The 19,594-nt window shown below is 39.0% G+C and overlaps 1 protein-coding gene across 1 annotated transcript in view; it reads left to right on the forward strand.

Moving 5' to 3' along the window:
- LOC143284101 (mitochondria-eating protein-like) overlaps positions 1-19,201 on the forward strand; it is a 33,930-nt gene extending 14,729 nt beyond the window's left edge. The window contains exons 7-10 of the mRNA XM_076590744.1: positions 1,660-1,818; positions 3,366-3,541; positions 5,409-5,535; positions 13,149-19,201. Of these exons, the coding sequence (XP_076446859.1) occupies positions 1,660-1,818; positions 3,366-3,541; positions 5,409-5,535; positions 13,149-13,295 (609 nt within the window). The 3' untranslated portion in view covers positions 13,296-19,201. The remainder of the gene's footprint in view (positions 1-1,659; positions 1,819-3,365; positions 3,542-5,408; positions 5,536-13,148) is intronic.
- The last annotated feature ends 393 nt before the right edge of the window (positions 19,202-19,594 follow it).

The following is a 19,594-nucleotide window of genomic DNA, read 5'->3' on the forward strand; positions in this document are numbered from 1 at the left end:
CTTGTTTGTTTGTTTTTTGTTTTTTTTTTTTAATTACTGGAACAATGATTAACATATTAATTTGATTTGGTTGAGGGGAAGGCATGAAATAAAATGATCTCATTTGTTTATGTAAGGTTGGGACCAACAGACAAGAATTACAGCTAATTCTTAACAAGTAATTAAATTCAGACCAGCATCACCCACATAGTATGGCAAGTCTTCTGTTATCTCACATATGCTCCCCTCCTCATTTGCTGTCCACCCCTGCTCCACCCTCCGCACACACACACACACACACACACACACGCACATACATACACAAACACACACACACACACACACACACACACACTTTGAAGACGAGAGAATTGACTTAGACCAAGATAGTGATTATCTGTTTCTGATCTCTTGATCAAAGAATCATATCCTCACATTATGAATGTCTGAAAACAAGTCCCAAATATTTGCTTCCAGCAAACGCTAAAAATTTCAGTCTTTACATGAAATCACTATCTCTGTAAATGACCAAAAACTATCCTTTTATTTTTCATTGATAACCTGTTTTATTACTTTCTTTTTCCCCTGGCCTTTGTTATGTTCATATGCCTGTCAGACTTGACTGCAGGCTGGGAGACTTCATGGTGTGAAAGATGAGCCTTTGATAGTTTGAACGCACACATAATTTTCAATTGAATTATTAAATATGTATTGCATTGTATTGTTGTGTTGAATTGTGTTGAATTGTATTGTACTGTGTTATATTGAAATGTTTTGAATTGTATTCTACTGTATTGTATTGAACCATATTGTATTGCATTCCCTCCCTCCTCCTCCTTTCCCTCCACCTTCCTCCTCTTCTGCCTTCCTTTTTTTTTTTCCCCCTTTCTTCCTTCCATCCCTCCCTCCCTCCTTCATTCCTTCTTTCCCTTCCTTCCCTTCCATCTCTCCGTCCTCCCGCCCCTCCTATCCTCCACTCCTCCCTCTGAAGGCCTGACCAGTGTGTTGGGTCATTGCTAACAGTCATCTGCTTTTTTTTTTTCTTTCTTTCTTTTTTTGTTAATGCAGCAGATCAGGTGTAGCTTATTTGGATCAGTCCGTATGCTTTTGACACCTGGTTGAAACTGAAACTGAAAGCGAAAGTTTTAATTTTCTTCAAACTGTTTTATTCAAAATTTTCTATATTAACATTACAAATCATACACACATCCAAATAATTATATATAAGAGAAAAAGAAACTGAAGGAAAAAAAAAAGATACCAGGATTTATCACAGTTATCATGAGTTAAAAACAACAACAACAACAACAGAAACAGACATCTACATACACAAATGCATTTTTAAACACACATAATTACACAATGATCATAAACACATAGACATATACATACACATACATGCTGGAATTTTGATAAGTTTGATCAGTTGGGGGTTGCAATTTACATTGCCATTAGACTATATGTCATCTTGTATTGTGATGTAAAATATAGAATACATCTAAATCAATATTGTAATAGTACATTATGTAGCAAACATATGTTCATCACTTCAGTTTGTATCTATAAACAGGGCATTATACTGAAAACATCTAGTGAAAAAATCATTATAAGTGAATTTTTTTCAGGCTTCATATTCTTCGATTGTAAAGCACTGAAAGCAAAACCTTGCTCCATTTTCAGGAAGCGTTCACCCAGGCCAAGACGGCGTTCCGTCAGTTCAAGATGAAGACGAGGGCGAGTCTGGCACAGACCCACCAGGGACTGGAGAGTCTGGAGGAGGCTGTGCAGGACTACATCAACAGGAACACTGAGTTGTTGGACACTCCTGGCCTTGTGTCGGTCAGTGCTGTGTGTGTGTGTGTGTGTGTGTTGAGTGTGTAGGTGTGTGTTGTGTGTGTAGGTGTGTGTTGTGTGTGTGTGTGTGTGTCTTATCTGTTCTTGTAAAGTACCTAGAGCCCTATTTAAAGAATAGGCACTACGTAAATTCACATTATCAGTATTAGGGCATTGTGTTTATCCTTCTGTTCATACCTCTATTTTTGTTTGTTTGTTTGTGTTTGTGTTAGCGACAAAAAAACCAATACATTACAATATAGTACAACACAATACAGTACACAATACAGTCAATACTACAGAGCACAGTAACAAATGATAGATGTCATACTCCACGGTCACGCATCACTCCATCCACTTGAAAGGCGCCCAATAGACAGACAAAACTTTTTATAACGTTCCCTCTTTATAATTACTACTCAATATAACTTGTAATCATTCCATGTGCACACACATTCTTTCAGAAAAGTAAATCTTGAAATAAATCCTCTAATAAATAAACATTGGCAATGATCCAGTCATTCTAGGTTCCTCATTTGGCCGTCACACTAAGCGGCTTTGCTTTCCAACACAACCCTTCTGGTCCCACTTCCTTTTGGCCACAACCAGTGGCAGGATTCCTGACTGGACCCCTCCAGCCTCAATCAATGAGCTATCAGCTCCAAGGACCTCCTACGGACCCAGGGCAGGTAGGAAGCGCTGAGCTTCCACCTGAAAAGCACCCTGCCATAAACTGCCTATCCAAAATATCAAGAGAGCAGTCTCAAAGAGAAGATTCCACGAATGGAAATCTTGGCAGACTACAAAAATATACAAATTTGTACTCACCCGGATTTCGGTTTCTTTAACACACTGTATCTACAAACGATCTGTGAAAATCGTAAGACTTTGAACGTTTGATTCGCGAGAAACAATCAAACGAAAAAGTAAATAATTTGAATAAATAAAACAATTTCAGTTTTCAGTTATCAATCCCGCGAGAATCGTTTGTTGAAAATAGGCATCTTTACTTATTAGACCACATCACTAGTACCCAGACCAACAAGAGACAACAAGAGGCAGCAGAGCCCAAACTGTATGGGCCTGTGGCTCAAAAAGGAGTGACACTAAAACTAGGTCACAATTTTCCATTCAAAAATAGAAGTTCACTCCTGAACTGTTTTTACAAAATGTGCAGCCAATCAAGACAAGGGCCAAATTGCTGTCTCACCAAACTACCCAAAGTAGTGTACATGTGCCATTGAACAATAAATCACTGTCTCAAAAGAATACTTCGTTTTTTACATAATTCCTCCTCAGCGCTTCCACACTTCCTGGCAGTACAATACAATACACCACAAGCCAACCAACACATGACATTAAATATGACACAACACAATGCCATGCAACAACACAACACAGCACAACACAATGCAGAACAATAAATACAACACAACACCGTAATGCAATACATTTCAATGCAACACAGTACACTTCCATACAATGCATTTTCATACAACCCAACCCAACCCAACCCAACCCAGCCCAGTGCAGTTCCACACTCTACACTGCAGGATGTGATCCGGGCACTGAACCGCAGCTCCAAGATTTTCCTGCCGCCAGACACCACCTTTGCCATCATCCAGCCATTCATCAGGGAGGCGGTCAGACTGGCCTGGCACATGTCTGCCCTGGCACACCCCCTCGACCTCGCTGCCGGCAACGACGCTGAGCTCTTTGATGATTCCAAGTCAGTGGTTCACTTGGTCTGAGAGTCCTTTTCTTTTGGTTTCTTCTTCTTCTTCTTCTTCTTCTTCTTTTTCTGTGTTCAAGGACTGCAACTCCTGTGTTCAATTGTATGAGTGTATGTGTGTTGGGTGTGTGAGTCTGTGTCTGTGTGTCTCTGTACATGCCGTATGATGCAGAGAATCTCAAAACCTACACACTGCCCACGATCACACTACAACAATCATAGCCCCTTGCTCTGACCAGCATATTGTGGGTACAGGGCTAGAAATTATCAGATAATTTTCACCTGTCCTGGGGATAATTGAACAGAAATACCTGTTTGTCCCCCCAAATTTCTACTTGCCCTCCACAAGTAAGGAGATGGTTTATAAAGTAACTACCAGTGACGCAAGGACAAATAAACGGCAATTTCTGATGCAGTTTCTCTTCGTGAGATGATAAAGTTATCCTTATCTTATCCTGTCTTGTGAGTCTGCACAGAAGCTAACTGCTCAGTGAACCAGTTTCAGATTCTGTTTCAAGAAGGTGTCCAAGCATGTGGACTGATCCATATGATTATGCCCAATACTGTTTAACTCACTCAGTACGGCCAGTCCTCTCTTCTCCTCTACACAGACCCCTCGGATGTGCAGTGGGTGTCTGAATGACCCAACCTTTAGCTTCCATTGTCAGAATTGTCGTATTCTTTGTCAACATTCACGTCTTCAGTATAAGAGCGTTCCGCTTGCAATATTTTGATGATGGTAATTGGGATGAAACGCTGTTAACGTCGTCTCTTTCGCCGTTCGTATGGAGAGAGTTAAGAGAAGGAAAAAAAAAGGGAGCAGATGCTTGACCTTCACACAAAGCCAAGGCACTGGTCAGCCCTTGTGAGCCTACCCCAGGTTCAGTCACCGTTTCACCTGCAGTTAAAGAAACTGGTTGCCCGACGGACAAGTGAGAGAGCATGTCCACTTGTCCACCTCGAGGTTCAGTTGTCCTGGACAATCGCAGGAGTGGGTATTGGGAGCTCTGGTGTAATAATCTGATCATCTGTTGTCCTATTTCCTGGACTATTTTTACTTCAGGGTGCTTCGTTTTATGACTGAGGTTTATGTGTATATTAGTTTTTGTCAACGTGACCATTGTATTTTATTATTTTATGTATAATACATTTAGTGTCCTTTATTTTCTTTTATATACTGTCTTTATTTATTTATATCTTTTATAATCTTTTGGAAAAAAAAGTCTTTGCTTTGGTGTTTATGCAGTCTACACACTGAGCATAAAATGTGTCGCCCTTTTGGACTTTGTGTTGATCTGTGAATGTTTGATGTGTCACCCTTTTGGACTTTGTGTTGATCTGTGAATGTTTGATGTGTCGCCCTTTTGGACTTTGTGGTGATATGTGAATGTTTGATGTGTCGTCCTTTTGGACTTTGTGTTGATCTGTGAATGTTTGATGTGTTGCCCTTTTGGACTTTGTGTTGATCTGTGAATGTTTGATGTGTTGCCCTTTTGGACTTTGTGTTGATCAGTGAATGTTTGATGTGTCGCCCTTTTGGACTTTGTGTTGATCAGTGAATGTTTGATGTGTTGCCCTTTTGGACTTTGTGTTGATCAGTGAATGTTTGATGTGTCGCCCTTTTGGACTTTGTGTTGATCTGTGAATGTTTGATGTGTCGCCCTTTTGGACTTTGTGTTGATCTGTGAATGTTTGATGTGTTGTCCTTCTGGACTTTATGTTGATCAGTGAATGTTTGATGTGTCATCCTTTTGGACTTTGTGTTAATATGTGAATGTTTGATGCAGTCACCCTTTTTTTTATCAGCAGATGTTTCAGGAATTTCTCTCTTTTAAAGACGCTAAAGTGTTGCTGTACCTTGCAGGTACCGACGTAGCTACGACTCAGAGTACACGGCCCCACTGGTCAATCACCACATCTGGCCAGCCCTCATCCAGGGGGTGCGGGTGGTGGTGAAGGGGGAGGTGCACACACGTCGCGGAGCTTCTCTGGTGAGTGAAGGGTTTGGGTTCAAATCTCAGTAACGGCACCTGGTGGGTGAAGGGTGGAGATTTTTTTTTTTTTTTCTGATTTCCCAGGTCAACATATGTGCAGAGCAGACCTGCTTGTGCCTGAACCCCCTTCGTGTGTATATGCATGCAGAAGATGAAGTATACATGCTAAGGATCCTGCAATCCATGTCAGCATCTGGTGGATTATGGAAATAAGAACATACCCAGCATGCACACCCCAGAAAACAGAGTATGGCTGACTACATGGCGGGGTAAATAAACAGAATGGTCATACACATAAAATATTACATGTTTGTCTGAGTGTGTATGTGTGCGTGACTGAAACCTGATTGCATGACACAGGAAATGAATGATGAGCACCCAATGGCAGCCGTCAGTCGGCTCTACCCAGGTAGGTAGCCTGTTGTGCAAATGACCCTGTGTTTGTAAAGCGCTTAGAGCTTGGTCTGTGACCGAGGTTAGGTACTATATGAGCATCAATATCATTCATTCAAATTCAGCCTGCATCCGATACATCCCTCGCCATTTTTAATGATGTTTACATTATGATATGACTGTGTGTGTGTTGAAGTGTAACAGTTGCAGTATTAAGTATGTCACTTTGTGGGATTTGTGCAATGTGATTTTATAGTGTTAATGATTGTGCTTTTATTACCCTTTTACAGGTATCCACTTCAGCTTAGGTGCTTTCTTGTTTCATTTTAAGTACAGGATTTGTAAAGGGTTTAGAGCTTGCTTATGCTCGTATTATAGTGCTATATAGAAATAGGGTATTATCATTATTAAACATAAGACTTCTTTGTTGACCTGTCAGATATTTTTGCATAAAATAAGACTCTCTAAACGAGTATGTTTCAAATCTGTCTTCGAAACATCATTTGCTCAAATAATGTTTTAAAGTATAGCTCTTTCTTCCCCTCCCCCACCCCCAGACTGTCTGTGCATATATATGTGGGGTGTGTGTGGGTGTGGGTGTGTGATGATTATCTGGTTGTGGTTTTCCGCACCTGATGCAATTTTTATTCTTACCTTATCTATCTAGGATAATCAGTGTGCAATATATATATAGTAGGCTATGCTCATAATTATATTCAAAATAATTCTTTCTGTTTTTACATTAATAATATTAGTTATTACCTGCAATTTGTGGATGAATGTATGAAATGGTGTATGTGATATTTTTACATTTGTGTCTTCATTATATTTGTAAAAGCTCTTGTTGACTTTTACAGTTATGGTCCCCATGTTGTTCACTTGTCTAATTTGTGATAATGCACCTGACCAAATTTCTCTAGTTGGAGATAATAAAGTTAGTCATATCTTATCATATCTTATGTGTTTGTCAGTTGTTGGTTTCTTTGTGTGTGTGTGTGTGTGTGTGTGTGTGTGTGTGTGTGTGTGTGTGAGAGAGAGAGAGAGAGAGAGAGAGAGAGAGAGGAAGGGGTTGGTTATTGATATACACAGTGATTTAAGTGATTCCCAGCAATTTGATTTCACAGCAATTTGTCCAAATGCTGAAAGCATAATATACCATTCTGTAACAGGCAACTTGAAATCATATCTGTGATTGGTAATGTGACTGACTCCTCCACCAGCACCCCACCACTCCACTGTTGACCTCTCGGATCCTTCACCCATCCTTCTCACCCATTGCTGGAGTGTGTATGTGTGTGCTGAAATGAGCTTCAGTTTCAGTTTCTTATGGAGGCATCACTTGGGTTTGGACAAGTCCATATGTGCTACATTATATCTGCTAGGCAGATGCCTGACCAGCAGCATATTTTTTTTAACCAACACTTAGTCAGGCCTTTAGTGCATGCATATGTATTTGTGAACCCATCAGAGTGGAGTTCTTCTACAGAATTTTGCCAGAGAACAATACTCTCGTTGCCATGGGTTCTTTTTCAGTGCGCCAAGTGTGTACTGCACATAGGACCTGTGTTTATCATCTCATCTGAATGACTACAATTCGTCATGCTCAGTTCGATTTTCCAGTCAAACTTGGGAGAAAGGGCGAGAGCAGCATTCAGACCCAGACCCTCACAGAGTTTGTATTGGTAACCTGATAACCTCCGTCATTCTGATTCCCTCGCATCTTTTAAATCTGGTCTCAAAACTCACCTTTTCCCTCAGCAACAAGTTCAGTTGTGGCAGGTCCGCTTCCTTTTCGTTAGGTGTGCTTGACTATGTGTGTATACATATGTATGTGTACATAACTACATGCATGTATATGAATGTGTATTGTGTGTGCGTGTGTTTATGTAAGTTTGTGCCTGCCTATGTGTGTGTATGTGTTAGGGTAGCTGTTAGATACACATGTATGTTAAAATGTATGTATGCAGTGTGTGTGTGTGTGTGTGTGTGTGTGTGTGTGTGTGTGTGTGTGTAGTCACATTTTGGTGTGTGTATGTAACATAGATATAATGTTTTATGTTAACAAAAGCGTTTTTGTAAAGCACCTAGAGCAGATTTCTGGATAGTGTGCTATATAAGTATCCATTATTATTATTATTATTATTATTATTATTATTAGTGTCTTGGCCATTCTGCCACCTTCCAAAACTGAAATGTAAGCATGTCTGAATCCCCATGTAGTGTGCAGACAATAAACTAGTGAGAAGAAGGAGTGGTGCCAACATGTGTGTGTGTGTCTGACTGGTTCCAGCACTGTGGGAAGAGACTGCTGGTGCGGTAAGACAAACTGTGACAGGAGAAAAATGTTGTGTGTGGCATTACTCAAGTCTCGTCAGACTACAAATGATACTGTTCCACTTTTACATCCCCCCTCTTTGTGAACATGATGTCTAATGCTGCTTTGCAGTCATTGTATAGCTGAAAATCTGTGTTGTTAGTGACTGAAACTAAACTGTGACAAGAGGAAAGTGTTGTATGTGGCATTACTCAAGTCTCATCAGACTACAGATGATACTGTTCTGCTTTTACATCCCCCCTCTTTGTGAACATGATGTCTAATGCTGCTTTGCAGTCATTGTATAGCTGAAAATCTGTGTTGTTAGTGACTCAAACTGTGACAAGAGGAAAGTGTTGTATGTGGCATTACTCAAGTCTCGTCAGACTACAAATGATACTGTTCCACTTTTACATCCCCCCTCTTTGTGAACATGATGTCTAATGCTGCTTTGCAGTCATTGTATGGCTGAAAATCTGTGTTGTTAGTGACTGAAACTAAACTGTGACAGGAGAAAAGTGTTGTATGTGGCATTACTCAAATCCCATCAGACTACAAATGATACTGTTCCGCTTTTACATCCCACTTCTTTGTGAACATGATGTCTAATGCTGCTTTGCAGTCATTGTATAGCTGAAAATCTGTGTTGTTAGTGACTCAAACTGTGACAAGAGGAAAGTGTTGTATGTGGCATTACTCAAGTCTCATACAGATGATACTGTTCTGCTTTTACATCCCCCCTCTTTGTGAACATGATGTCTGATGCTGCTTTGCAGTCATTGTATGGCTGAAAATCTGTGTTGTGAGTGACTCAAACTGTGACAAGAGGAAAGTGTTGTATGTGGCATTACTCAAGTCTCGTCAGACTACAAATGATACTGTTCCACTTTTACATCCCCCCTCTTTGTGAACATGATGTCTGATGCTGCTTTGCAGTCATTGTATAGCTGAAAATCTGTGTTGTTAGTGACTCAAACTAAACTGTGACAGGAGAAAAGTGTTGTATGTGGCATTACTCAAATCCCATCAGACTACAAATGATACTGTTCCGCTTTTACATCCCACTTCTTTGTGAACATGATGTCTAATGCTGCTTTGCAGTCATTGTATAGCTGAAAATCTGTGTTGTTAGTGACTCAAACTGTGACAAGAGGAAAGTGTTGTATGTGGCATTACTCAAGTCTCATCAGACTACAGATGATACTGTTCTGCTTTTACATCCCCCCTCTTTGTGAACATGATGTCTAATGCTGCTTTGCAGTCATTGTATGGCTGAAAATCTGTGTTGTGAGTGACTCAAACTGTGACAAGAGGAAAGTGTTGTATGTGGCATTACTCAAATCTCATCAGACTACAGATGATACTGTTCTGCTTTTACATCCCCCCTCTTTGTGAACATGATGTCTAATGCTGCTTTGCAGTCATTGTATGGCTGAAAATCTGTGTTGTGAGTGACTCAAACTGTGACAAGAGGAAAGTGTTGTATGTGGCATTACTCAAGTCTTGTCAGACCACAAATGATACTGATCCACTTTTACATCCACCCTTGTGAACAGATGTTTGATGCTATTTTGCAGTCGGTGTATGGCTGAAAATCTGTGTTATGAGTGACTGAAACTTAACTATGATAGGAGAAAAGCGTTGTGCGTGGCATTACTCAAGTCTCGTCAGACCACAACTGATACTGTTCTGCTTTTACATTCCCTCTTGTGAACACTATGTCTGATGCTGCTTTGCAGTCATTGTATGGCTGGAAATCAGTTGTTTTGAGAGACTTAAAACTGTGACAGGATATAAATGTTGTGTGTGGCCCACAAATACTGTTCCACTGTTAGTGTGAACATGATGTCTCTTGGTGCTTTTGCTATCTGTGTAGGGCTGAAAATCTGTGTTGGGAGTGACATATATGACAACAAATTAATCTTTTTTAAAAATTTTCATTAATCTGTCTATAGTTTCTCTCTCTCCTTCTTCTCTCTCTCTCCCTCTCTATCTCTCTCTCTATATATATGTATTGCGGTGTTTGTATGGCATGAATGGTTATGAGCTGTGTGTTTTCCACTGCAGTGAACAGGCCTGAAGTGTTGTGTCTGTGTTGTATGTGAGCAACTGATTCAAACAGGACCCGCATGATTGTAGAAGTTGAACATGTACTCAAACCACTTAAACCCTTTACAAAAACAGCTCACGCAGTCTGAAAATAGAGGTGATGTCATGCAGAACAAACCACATGATTGTATGCACAGCACACGTTTAGAACATTACACAAAGTTCTTTGTGTGTATGATAGAGGGAGCGCTGGTCAAGTGTCAGCTGTGTGCACTGCAAAAGCCATACATCATACACAAAGTGCACACAACATCATCCAAAACATGCCCAACCCCCATGAAAAGACCAGCAAAACAAATAGAGGCTAAACCTAACAAGCTTTAAAAACCCTAAGTGAGAACACATCTAACTGAGAAAGTGAATTTGAACATTGTCACTGTGATATGGAAATAGCTGAACTCGGTCCAAGGGAAGCAGTCGGGTGTCGGGGATAAATTGGATTGGTACTCGGGATGCAAAGTGTTTAATTAAGGTCAAGGTGGTTTTCAAACCATGTCGTGTTGTGATGGGATACATTGCACAGATGGGCACACTAGCTAGCACCCATCTCCGTGTTTTAGTTTGTAGTGGTGTTTAGTTGGTTGAATTTTGCACTATTAATCTTCCTGGTTCTGGATATGCAATTCCTGCTTTGAAAATTGAAAAGTCGTATCATATTTGAAAGGGCTTCTCAGTGTTTACAGCTGAATTAATTGCCATCCTTATGTCATTAACATATCTAATTGATCTGTCCCTAAACTTGATTAATGTTTTATTTTGTGTCCATTCAAAATCAGTTCTGCAGTGCATCAAATCAGGTTGTACGAACATCAATTATAACATCATTTTTTAAATAAGATTTTTGATTCACTGTATTCAAATGAGAGGAACTAATATTGGAATGTGCTGGATTCCCTCACACTGTGGGCTTTTCTCTAATGAACGTGCAGATCATCTGGCAAAGCTTGGAGCTAAAAATGCTTTAAATGCAAATTGAACTTCCTCATCGTTTATCATCATCTGAAATGTATAATATTGTTGAAAGAAATATGCAAAATTCCTTTCTGTCTTTAGAAGTTAACACTTCTGTCTTATTAATGCTAAAAGAACTGGCAGGGCTGTTACGAGCATGGCATTTAGGTTATTACTAAATGCCCCATACACAAAATATTGTGAAAATATTGAATGCATTTGCAAGGGACGTTTAACATTAGAGCACGTTTTAACCCGCTGTTTAGTTATGAAACCTTTTTTGCCTCCAGAAATTATGGAACACGTGTTACCAGTTTCAAATGTTAACATTTTTTGGAAAAAGTTATATTTTTCAAACTGTTCTTTATTAAAGTTAGCTAGTTATGTGTTAAAAAGTCCAGTTGGTTGTTTATTGTAGGTCCCCACATGAACCTCTTTTTAAAAAAATAATGTACAGAAGTAGTGCATACAATATTTGATTTTTTTTTTTTTTCCTAATCCCGCTTCCCCCGTTCCGCCTCTCACACACACCCTTCCAGTATTATGTTTTTTCTTTCTCCAATCACTGACACTCACCCTCTCCATTTTAGATTTTGCACTTTATCTTATCCACATTATGTTCTCTCTCTCTCTCTCTCTCTCTCTCTCTCTCTCTCTGTCTGTCTATCTCTCTCTCTTCCTTTCTTTGTCCCCTCCTCCTTGCCCCCCACCCTCCCCCTCACCTCAACCGCCCCCCTTTTCATTTGAATATACAGAAATGTCAATTTCTAATTAATACTAACAATCATCATTATGATAGGAATGATAATAATCCAAATAATAATATCATTTATTTTCAGTCTAATATCATCATCTTAGATGAACAGACTATAAATAAATAAACGAAACGAACGAAATCTTCCCATCTTCAGTGCAGTTTATGTTGTGTGTCTTTTCCCTCCCTTAGTTTCCTTTCTGTTTGAAAAATCTCTCCCTCTCTCTCTCCCTCTCCCTCCCCCTCTCTCTCTGCCTCTACAGACACATACAAACACACACACACACACATATCTCTTTCTCCCCCCTCCCACTCTCTCTCCCAGTGTATGGAATTTTCCCCTCACATAGCGTTCAAATGACACACAGGTTGCTGTCTTTGAGGAGTTTATATCCTCCTCCACCATACGCTCTTGTTTTTTTCCCTTATTTTTTATTTGTACATTTATCTATTCCTCTTTGTACATGTTTAAAATGTTATCTTAAAATGGTTGCTTAATTGTTACTTGCACACTTGCTTTCCTCCACAATTATGTTGTGTACTCTCTCTCTCTCTCTCTCTCTCTCTCTCTATATATATATATGTAATATACTTATATATTTATATGTATGTATTATATGAATGTATCTATACATTTTTGGTGAGGCATATTGGTTGTTTGTGTGCAATCTATTGTCATGTCCGGTTGTTGTTGTTGTTTTTTCTTTCTTTTTTCTTTTATTAAGTAATTTGTCCAGATCAAGTAAATGGCAGGTGATATGGTTTCCGTGTCCATAGATGATTTGAAAGGTGGCTGTTTATGGCTGCCATTAGCAATTGTTTTTCTCCACACACAACAGCTGTTGGAGGCAAAGAGTTTTTTACCTGGTGGTTTGATAGAGGGCAAAACAGCACAGGCTAGCTTCTTTGCTGTGGTTATTATTGACAGTTTCTGCTTGAACTAGATTAGTGATTGTGTGTGTGTGCTTATATTAAAGTGCATATCTATTTATATCTGCAGACACACACACGTACACACACACACACACAGAGTTAAAAAAAGGACATAGAAATTTGAACATGCAGTATTTTTTTTATGTTCTTTTTCAGTCGACTCCAAAGAGAGGCCGCAGCCCCACGCGTGCGGTTAGCCCTGGGTTCGTGTCACGGCCTCGATCAGTGAGTCCCTCGCGCTATGCTCGCAGCCGTTCACCCAGCCCCTTCCGTCGCCCCTTGAGCCCTGGGAGACTGATGTGATCAGTCACATACCCACACACACACGCACGAATGTGCAGGCAGTCACACGCGCATACACACGCACACGCACACGCACACACACACTCACACTCACACGCACATGCACGCGCGCACACACACACACACACACACACACACACACACACACACACACACACAGTGCATGCGCATGTACGCTTACACACACACACAGACACACACATGCACACACACACACACATACACACGCAAAACACACACTCAAAGGACACACAAAGCACACGCACAAGAGGGGAAAAAAAGGAAAGGAGAAAAAAAAAAAAGAAAAAATGTTAGTTATCTGTTAATATGTTCACACTCTGAGTTAATATTTTTCAAAACATATCAGTTTTTAGAATGATTAACATGAAATATGAATTTTATTGCAATCAAGTGATGGAGTTCTGAATCTTGGCTTTTTTCACCCTGAGTTTTTTTGTTTTTTGTTTTTTTGTTGTTGTTTTTTTGTGGTGGAGGGATGGATTAGCTGGGTGGGGAGGGGGCCACCTTTTCCACAGTTCCAGTGTGAATCATGTGCAAAATGCTCTACACTAACTACCTCGTCAACAGGAAAATGAGTTTGCAGCTGAAAATAATCACTTTCAATACAGTTCTTAATCATTTTCAATAAAGTTAATGACCTGTTTCAATATTTAATAATCCACACACTTGACTTGGTTTTGAACAGAAGCAGTAATTTAGCATGACCTCTTCTTTCAGTCCACCTAGTTGCAAGTGAATACCTTTTTTTTTTCTTAATGATGATGATGACTTGCGCGATGAGTTTGTTTAAAGTGAAGAGGAGTTGCGCAACGTCAACCTCACTCTCTCGTCCGGGTCCACCAATTTCCAGTGGCAAGACTAAGTCGAGACGGCTGGAGGATGAGCACGGATGCAGTGGATGACCAAGATATCCTTTCGGTGTCTTATCTTGCTCTCTGCACTCCACAGTGCGTTGCTGTAACCGCCTTCCTCTCCGTTGAACCGATAGGTTTCTTCCGCAGATTCTGCCGGATCCAGACTTCGCATGCATGGGTAGACACACCCCGGGGGCCAACTGCGTGTGGCATGCACACAGCACAGTGGAGCTAGATGGCCGTCGGTGGCTCTCCTGAGCCAACGCCCTTTTATGGATCTCCATAAGGGTGTCTAGCCACCCGCCTCACCAGTCCCGGAAGGGAGCGGTGGGAGTGCCGGTTTAGTCGCCGGCAACCCGACCCTGAACAGGTTGTACTGGATTACAGGTTACCAGTAGCAGATCTAATGACCTGACCTGACCTGACCTATCTTAATGATAGAAGGGAACAAAAAACGGTAGCTGCAGTTGTCCTAAAACAGTGATCCTGAGGAAACAGATGATTTTCACAAGGTGACACAGGGAGATATCATTAAACTAATCTGCCTTCAATTACGGTAGTTTAAGGTTCTTGCTAATGACTTTTTTTTTTTTTCTTTTTTTTTTTGCTACCTTGATATTTGCGCTTTTACTGTTTTTGAAAGGGGGAAAATAGGCTATAGGCTCTTTGATGATACAGAAGGGATGTAAGGCAGGATGAAAGAGACTGAATTGCCAGTCTGTTTTATGTGTGTTGTGTGTGTGTGTGTGTGTGTATGTATGTATGTATGTATATCTATCTATCTATCTATCTATATATATATATATATATATATATATATAATCAGTTATAATGCTTTACTCCTAATTCAAAATTTATGCACAAAAACTGCCAGTCTTGTATCTATTGTTAGCAGAAACTCAGAAACGTCAGAGTTAATTGAAAAGAAGTTCAAGGAGTTTATAGATGAATCTGTTTTCACTTTCTGTTAAGAATAAGAATATACTATACTCAGCAAGATTGAGAATTTGTGCAGTAAAGTTGTGGGTTTGAGACAAGACAGCTTGAGTGAATTTGTACTTTGTCAGAGTATGACTGAAAGATACATGCATTTCAAGCGACAGCAGCCATACTCTGGCAAATTATACAACTTTAACATTCAGGAAAACATTTCTGTGTTTCCAAAATTAAAAGCAAACAAAACCAATGCAGCTTTATTTCAATATCAATTTAGCTATTAGATAACAATAATTAATGATTTGATATGTGATCCCCCCCATCAGTGCCCTCCTCCCCCTTAAGAAATGCACAGAATATGACATCTTGACTCAAATTATTGCTGAATTGCACATTGTTATTATAATTATGTCTATGTTCACTGTTAGTATGCTCTGTTATGCCTATCCTGTAACTGTGATTATAATTGCACTTGTATGGCTGTGATAATGTATGTATGATTCACTCTACGTTACTTTTTAAGGGTTGTTGCCATTGTTGTTGGTGTTGTGTTTATGGTTCAGGCTGCATGGCCTGGCACTTTGAAAGTGAAACTGCCAATGCAATTAACTCACAATCTGCCCAGATGGTATATCAACAAACAGCATGTACTTCTTTTTGATAAAAAAATGAGAGAAAAAAATCAAATGCATAACTTCTAGTGCCTTTCAAAGATAAAGTACTGAAAAATTACTTTTTTTTTCTAATTCAGAGAACATGTACCAAAGAGACTTTGTTTTATTTTATTTATTTTTTTCTTTTGAGGTCTTTAAAAAATGAAGGATTAGATCGAGTGATGGTTTGAGCACTGACAGTAATGGCATGTTTATTATTTTAATTCGAAACACAGTATCATACATGCAAACCATAAACAAGTATAATTGTGTTGGATCCTTTATAACTGCCTTCCTCTCTACTGCCATGATCTGTTCAAGTGCACAGAGACATACAAGCATTACTTATCTTTATGTGACGCAGATGATCTGAATACTTGTATGTATGCATACATACATGCATTTATACACACATGACTGCATACACATATGCATGCATATGCACATTCATATGGGTTTTTTTGTTTGTATTTCTTTTTATCACAACAGATTTCTCTGTGTGAAATTTGGGCTGCTCTCCCCGGGGAGAGCACGTCGCTACACTACAGGGCCACCCTTTTTTCTTTTTTTTCTCCATGCGTGCAGTTTTATTTGCCTTTCCTATTGAGTGGATTTTTCTACAGAATTTTGCCAGGGACAATCCTTTTGTTGCCGTGGGTTCTTTTATGTGCGCTAAGTGCATGCTGCACACAGGACCTCGGTTTATCGTCTCATCCGAATGACTAGTGTCCAGACCACCACTCAAAGTCTAGTGGAGGGGGAGAAAATATTTGCAGCTGAGCCATGATTTGAGCCAGCGCGCTCATATTCTCTTGCTTCCTAGGTAGATGTGTTACCTCTAGGCCATCACTCCTATACAGTACAGTGCTGCACAGAACAATGCAACATGTGTACATTTTTTTTTTAATATAAAAATATGCAAAACACAAAACCTCATATCTGCATGGAATACAGATGGATTTTATGGATACATTATTTTTGTTTCCTAATTAGATTTGTTTTATATTTTGAACGAAAGATCTACATTATTGTTATTGATGTATAGTATCGTCCATGGCAGTTCCTATTCTTGCACTGTCTTTGATGTATGTTGTTGTGTTTTATTAAAAACTTTCCAGAGTGGTTTTTTTTTTTATTGTGTTTTTTTTTTTTTTCTATCATGGATCTTTGGAATATTTACACACGTTCAAACTGTTATTCATGTGCTAGACTCCAGAGCTGTATTGATTTTAAAGCACCAGATATAACCTGCCACATTCTGCTGTAATTGTTTAATCCTATTTGTTTCTTGGGTCTTTTTGGTGGAGGTTGGGGTGGGGGTGGGTGTTGCAGCAAAATTGGTTAGACATTAAACTTCTGATCCAGTGTTCAGCAGCGATCACAGTTTGAGGCCCCTGTTTCGTTTGGTATGGTGCTGTGTCTTTGGGAAAGGCAGTTTACTCTGAATTTCCTCACTCCACCAAGGTGTTAATGGGTACCTGACTTCAGCTGGGGAAGGTTCAAGTGACTGGAAGTACAGGATTTGGCAACGCCTTTCTTTGCCAGTCCTGAGACACAGTGTATATGAATTCACTGCCTTAATTAATGGCCAGAAAAGGCTGTGGGACCTTTATGTATTCTTTTTTAAACCCTAATGCATACACATACATATGTCTCTGTGTATGCAAGTATGAGAGTTAGTGGGGGAAAAAAGTCAACAACAACAACAACAACCAAAAAAAAAAAAAAAAAAAAGAAAAGAAGAAGAAGAAAGCAAAGTATGCAAATGTTTATTGATGTCTCATTTTGTGTGTATTTTTTTTTCTTTTGACTGAGTCTTTGTCAGTGTGTTTTTTTGTTTTTCATGCAATTTAAACACCAAGTACACTCACAGCTTTATCCTAGACCCAACAATACTCAGTTTTGAATATTGTTTCTTGACGTTTGTCTGGGTATATTTGCCAGTGAAGAACAGAAATTGAAACACTAAGATTATGGACAATGAATGTGTGTGTAACATAGCTATTTTATCTTTAAAAAAAAATATATATATATTTACAGTCCACTTAGTCATGAAACATCTTATGTTTTTTAATGTAAGTCAAAGTACTGGTCACATGATTTCGCAATTTTCTTTCTGTGAAATGTTTGTGAGCATTTTTCCATTTTGTTGTTGACTAGATAAAATGGAATTTGAAAGTTTATGCTTTTTAAAATATCTTTTTGTCTGTGATAATTTGTTTGTAATTCAGTCATGTCTTTTTCACAATAAGTACATGTTACTTGATGTTGTATTGCATCAGTAACACATTTTCTTTTTTTCCATTTTATATTTTGAAAATGTTGTTGTTTCATCAGTAACTGATCAGTAATTATCATTTAATGTAGAAAAGTTCATTCCGTAATTATAACTTTTCTTGTACTGCCAGTTTGGAATGACAATCATTAAAAACAGTTCATTTGATCAAACCATTTTTTTTGTTAAATGTTTATGTGGATATGGGAACAAAGTTTCTGCTCCTTGTTTAGGGGAGGATATTTCTTAAAAAGTGTAATGCCCATAATTTACTTAAAATAACATATTTCACTTTGTGATCTAAATTTGGGTGGCTTCTCTTGGAGTGTAGACAGATTTTTTTTTTAAAGTAATAAGGTCTTAAACAAAAGTATTTTTCGTTTGGCTGTTTAAGTGGCGAATTTGATTTTGTTGAACAACAACAGTAATGCAATACTATGAGAAAGAGGCCCAAATCATGATTGGTGACTGACATCCTGACGTGTAAGCTCTGTCTTTGTCAGGCGACAGCACCTTCACTGACAAACACACACACATGCATGCACGCACGCATGCACACACACACATAGATATGTGTGTGTGTGTTTGTGTGTGTGTGTATGTGTGTACATCAGTAATAGTCAAGGGTTCCAGTCAGCTTTTACAGCACATCACATGCTAAGCCACACACAGTGAGCATTTCATGTTTTGTTTGGTACCTATTTGTGGTGTATCACTAGCAAAGCCAGACTGAGTGAGCATTTATTTTTAAATGAAGACATATAAGAAAAAAAGAATTTCTGTCTTGGCAAATGATTATTTGCAAGAAGCTGGAATCCCTGTTGAAACCAAAATTTTCTCAATGATAATTATAAATTGCCAACAGTGAGGTTTCAAACCTTTGGACTCCAGTTGCCAGCCTTCGAAGATAACTACAGTACTAAAGCAGTTACTTTTTTTTCGGGGGGTGGGGGGGATTTCTTTTACTTCTGTATTTTAGTTAAAACAGTCGTGATAGTGGTGGAATGGTGATGGTGTCAGAAGGAAAAGGCAAATATTCCACTGGACCAAAGAATATCTGATATTATGCTCTGACATCACTGGTTGCTATTTGTGTAAAGCTCAAGAAAGACATACCGGTACGTCTGTTTGTTTACCTCCAAATAAATGTTCTTTTTATAACAACTCCATCAAGTCTGTGGTTTCTTTCTCTGTCTCTGACTCTTTCTCTCTCTCTTTTTCTATCACTCTGTCTCCCTTGTGGGTGGGTGTGTGTTTGCACGCATGCACATTCATGTTTGTCTGCATATGTATATGTGTGTGTACGGGTGTGTGTGTGTGTGTATGCTTGTGTGTAAGCAAGCAACGATTATACCAGCCAAATTAAAAACAATTATACAAACCAGTCAACTAGAAACAAGAGATATTACTGATCAGCTCTATTCCAATAACCTATCAACACTGGCATAATATGAACAAACTGATCAACCACTCAATCAAACACCTAATCAGAAAACAAAAGTTAGTTGTTCTGTCTGTTTCTAAAGAAGAAAACCATGAAAAAATCGGTGAAACGTGAAA

Source organism: Babylonia areolata, chromosome 7 (genome assembly GCF_041734735.1).
Source record: "Babylonia areolata isolate BAREFJ2019XMU chromosome 7, ASM4173473v1, whole genome shotgun sequence".
In the NCBI taxonomy this organism is placed as follows: domain Eukaryota; kingdom Metazoa; phylum Mollusca; class Gastropoda; order Neogastropoda; family Buccinidae; genus Babylonia; species Babylonia areolata.